Genomic DNA, 4177 nt, shown 5'->3' with positions numbered 1-4177 from the left:
ATCCAAGTGTGTGTTGAGGACCTGGGCAGTGCTTTCTACACATTCAGAGGCCAGGATGTACAGCTGTCCTGTTGTCTTACACTGGCACAGGGAGTAACTGGGGGAAAAAGAAAAAACAAACATTATGACTCTTGATTTTAATTCCTGAGACTAGAAAATGGGATGTATTACACCTTGAACCATTATCATATCACACAGTACTGAATTTATTGTTTTGTTTGAATGTTTGTTTTGCATATTAACCAATAAACTGCCTTTAATCATAACACACCGGTTGTCTACAGTAAGTACAAGCTGTATAAGACCAGACTGTTTGAACCACTCACACTGGGAAAGACCCCTGCTCTTTTCTTTGGGATCTTTAACATGCTTAGGTCTGACTCTCCTCATACATAGGTTAAGAGAGGACGTCCCTTACTGAAGCTAGGTACTGATCATTTAAGTGCATTTCCCAAGGACACAACAATTAGAACTGGTAGGTATTTGAATGCAGAGCCTTTAGATTCTGTGTCAACAACACTAATCACATGTTAGTTGCATATTTTGCAAGCAGACAGAAGAATAGTGATAGTACTCTTACTCATGACTAGGTGTGTAACACATGGCTTCATTGGCAGGGATGGTCCAGGGTAAGGTGGTCCAAGTCAGGACTGAAATGTTTTGTCTTCCTCCTGCAAAATGACAAAACTGACTGTTTAAATGTACATATTCCTCGTCAACAGCAATAAACTAAACATTTGATTTAATTTGTACTTTCACTGCTTTAACTATAACATAAAGGGACTTAAAAGAATTGCTTATCAACAAGACTATAAAGTATAATACACTTTTATTCCATTGCAAAGTACATTAACAAAACATTAACAAACTTAGTTACATTGTATATATTTTGCACAAAAGAATTGACAAGGTACAAAGAGAATTACCTACTACATCCTTCAAGCCTGGTGACAACGTGGCTAGCGGGAACTTGGTATACACTGCATGGCTGATATGGTCTTCTTTATACTCTAACTCTGCTTCTGCAAGAGCAGTTCTGGAACAAAGCAATGCACGGATAAACCACCAATATATGTACTGTATGAACTACACTTCTGAGTTGTTTACAATTTCTTTTTCAAAAATGAACAGTTCTTTATTTGTTTGGAATTACACACTATGTCAACTATATAACATTCAAAAGAAAATAACATCTTACCTTGAAGAAGGGGAGTAGAATACAGGTTTGAAGTCCTGGTATATATAGCCCTGTGATGGAAACACCATCAACATTATCATCTATCATGCGCATCAACATTCAACATTATTAATATTAATATTATCTCAACTAGAGAGGCTGACATTTGTAAGCATACACAACATATTTCACTCCATCCCCCACGCACAATTGCATTCCAAAAGTACAGTTGAATCCATTTGACCAAATGGCAGAGAAAAAAGAAACATCAGGAAAACAATATATTTCCTTCATACCTATGGTATGGAGTAAAATATAAATACAGACTGTGTCATTATTTTTCCATGAATAAGACAAGAAGTTCAGAACTTCACAGATGAATGACTGATAAATGCCTACCTTTTCATACATTTCGTAAAATACCTCCAGTTGCTTTGCCTCATACTGCTTGTCAAATGTGAAGTAACATCCATTGTCCCTGGTGGATTAAAAACATGAATGAAAAAATCAAATAGTCAATTAGCTGTTACTGAAGAACCATCCCTTCCCCTAGTACTAAAGAACCACCCCTTCCCCTAGCACTGAAGAACCATCCCTTCCCCTAGTACTGAAGAACCATCCCTTCCCCTAGCACTAAAGAACCATCCCATCCCCTAGTACTGAAGAACCATCCCTTCCCCTAGTACTGAAGAACCATCCCTTCCCCTAGCACTGAAGAAACGTCCCTTCAACTAGTAATGAAGAGCTATCCCTTCAACTAGCACTGAAGAGCCATCCCTTCCCCTAGCACTGAAGAGCCATCCCTTCCCCTAGTACTGAAGAGCTATCCCTTCAACTGGTACTGAAGAACCATCCCTTTAACTAGCACTGAAGAACCATCCCTTCAACTAGTACTGAAGAACCATCCCTTCAACTAGTACTGAAGAACCATCCCTTCCCCTAGTACTGAAGAGCTATCCCTTCAACTAGTACTGAAGAACCATCCCTTTCCTTAGTACTGAAGAACCATCCCTATCCCTAGTACTGAAAAGCCATCCCTTTCCTTAGTACTGAAGAACCATCCCTTCCCCTAGAACTGAAGATCTATCCCTTCAACTAGTACTGAAGAACCATCCCTTCCCCTAGAACTGAAGAGCTATCCCTTCAACTAGTACTGAAGAACCATCCCTTCAACTAGTACTGAAGAACCATCCCTTCAACTAGTACTGAAGAACCATCCCTTCAACTAGTACTGAAGAACCATCCCTTCAACTAGTACTGAAGAACCATCCCTTCAACTAGTACTGAAGAACCATCCCTTTCCTTAGTACTGAAGAGCTATCCCTTCAACTAGTGCTGAAGAACCATCCCTTCAACCAGTACTGAAGAACCATCCCTTCCCCTAGTACTGAAGAACCATCCCTTTCCCTAGTACTGAAGAACCATCCCTTCAACTAGTAGTTACTGAAGAACCATCCCTTTCCTTAGTACTAAAGAGCCATCTCTTTCCCTGGTACTGAAGAACCATCCCTTTCCCTGGTACTGAAGAACCATCCCTTTCCCTGGTACTGAAGAACCATCCCTTTCCTTAGTACTGAAGAACCATCCCTTCCCCTGGTCTGAAGAACTACTAGTATCCCTGTCCCTACTGATTTATGGTAAATACTGCCTACTATTAATGCTCTCATTACTGCTGAACCCCATAACCAATACAATCTATGTGCCAAATGGCTACTATGGTATTCTGAAGGTTAAAAACTGTATGTAGCTCACCAGTCTGCCATGACTCCCCACCTCCTAAAGGCATCCACCTGACTCCTTATGGCCTTCTCTGCAAACTGTTTTGCTAGTGACAACAAGGGACAAGAGGTGTTTAGGTGCATAACTGAGGATATGTTTTTGTCCAACACTTAAATCATCTGTAATGGTGGACAGTAATCTGAAACTGCAAAAAATGCTCATGACTGTCACTTAGTGGAGTTCTGTACGTCTGTTTTTAGGACAGTTACTGACTAGAAATCAAACTCCTTGCTACTTCATGAATTGCTCATACAAACCACATACTCGTTGACAACAGTACCACGCATTATGGTAAAGAAAAGGTACAGGTAGTCCCATAGCCCTTTTCAGGCGGTAGGAGCAGTGGGTTCTTTTCAACTGTGTCCAGGACACAGTATTGAAAGGTGTAGCCCATCCCTCTCCTTTCACGACTTTTTACCTCAACCAAAGTCTGTCAGGTACCCATTTTACATCTGTCCACCCCATGTCTGCTATCATAGACAAACAGACATTTTTTTTAATGCTACAAAATATAACACAAAGAATTTTTCCTCACCTTTGTTCCTGATCTGCAGAGGTTGTAGATGTCTGAAGTTGTCCCTGCCTGCTGACAGTGCCTTCAGCTCTATGGGCAGGCCATGGCAGTCCCAGCCTGGTCTGTAGTCTACACGGTATCCACGCAGCAGCTTGTACCTGTTTATCATGTCTTTAAGGATCTGAAAAAAAAGGTACAATTAAAGTCATTGTTCCATCTTAAATTAGCATTTAAATGAAGGAACATATATCTATATGAATGTCTCTTAGTATCATGAGGCAATATACTGTAGGGAAGTCCAAAAGTTCAATTTTTAGAATAGGTATTTTTCAATCTTCCTTTACTATCTTAGATGACAACAATCAACAGATCTTCTTTTGTGCTCGACAAAACATGGAAAAGAAAGTATGCAATATAACATGGAAGATAAGGAAAAAAGATAACATCTCAATGTTAAAGAAAATGTCATTCTCAATTCATTACTTCACAGTAGACAGTATTGTTTTCACCTTGTTGAGGGTGTGTCCCACATGAGGGTCACCATTAGCATACGGTGGTCCGTCATGGAGTATAAAGTCCTTCTGTCTGTCCTGTTGTCTCTGCCATGAGTACAGCTCAGAGAATCCACAAACCTTAACAAAACATACAATTTCATAACTTAAGAACAAAAAACACAGGTGTGAAATATAAGATAGACAATTTTTGCT

At 39.8% G+C, this 4177-nt stretch overlaps 1 protein-coding gene across 1 annotated transcript in view; it reads right to left on the bottom strand.

Annotated features, from left to right (window-relative positions):
• LOC109488198 (isoleucine--tRNA ligase, mitochondrial-like) overlaps nt 1-4177 on the bottom strand; it is a 27234-nt gene that overhangs the window by 15658 nt on the left and 7399 nt on the right. The window contains exons 3-9 of the mRNA XM_019792379.1: nt 3980-4102; nt 3492-3651; nt 2930-3002; nt 1577-1655; nt 1199-1248; nt 927-1036; nt 581-671 (exon numbers count right to left, since the gene is read on the bottom strand). Coding sequence (XP_019647938.1) covers nt 581-671; nt 927-1036; nt 1199-1248; nt 1577-1655; nt 2930-3002; nt 3492-3651; nt 3980-4102 — 686 coding nt within the window. The remainder of the gene's footprint in view (nt 1-580; nt 672-926; nt 1037-1198; nt 1249-1576; nt 1656-2929; nt 3003-3491; nt 3652-3979; nt 4103-4177) is intronic.

Source organism: Branchiostoma belcheri, unplaced genomic scaffold (assembly GCF_001625305.1).
Source record: "Branchiostoma belcheri isolate BF01 breed outbred unplaced genomic scaffold, Haploidv18h27 scaffold92, whole genome shotgun sequence".
Classification (NCBI taxonomy): domain Eukaryota; kingdom Metazoa; phylum Chordata; class Leptocardii; order Amphioxiformes; family Branchiostomatidae; genus Branchiostoma; species Branchiostoma belcheri.
This window is presented reverse-complemented; position numbering and strand designations above follow the sequence as displayed.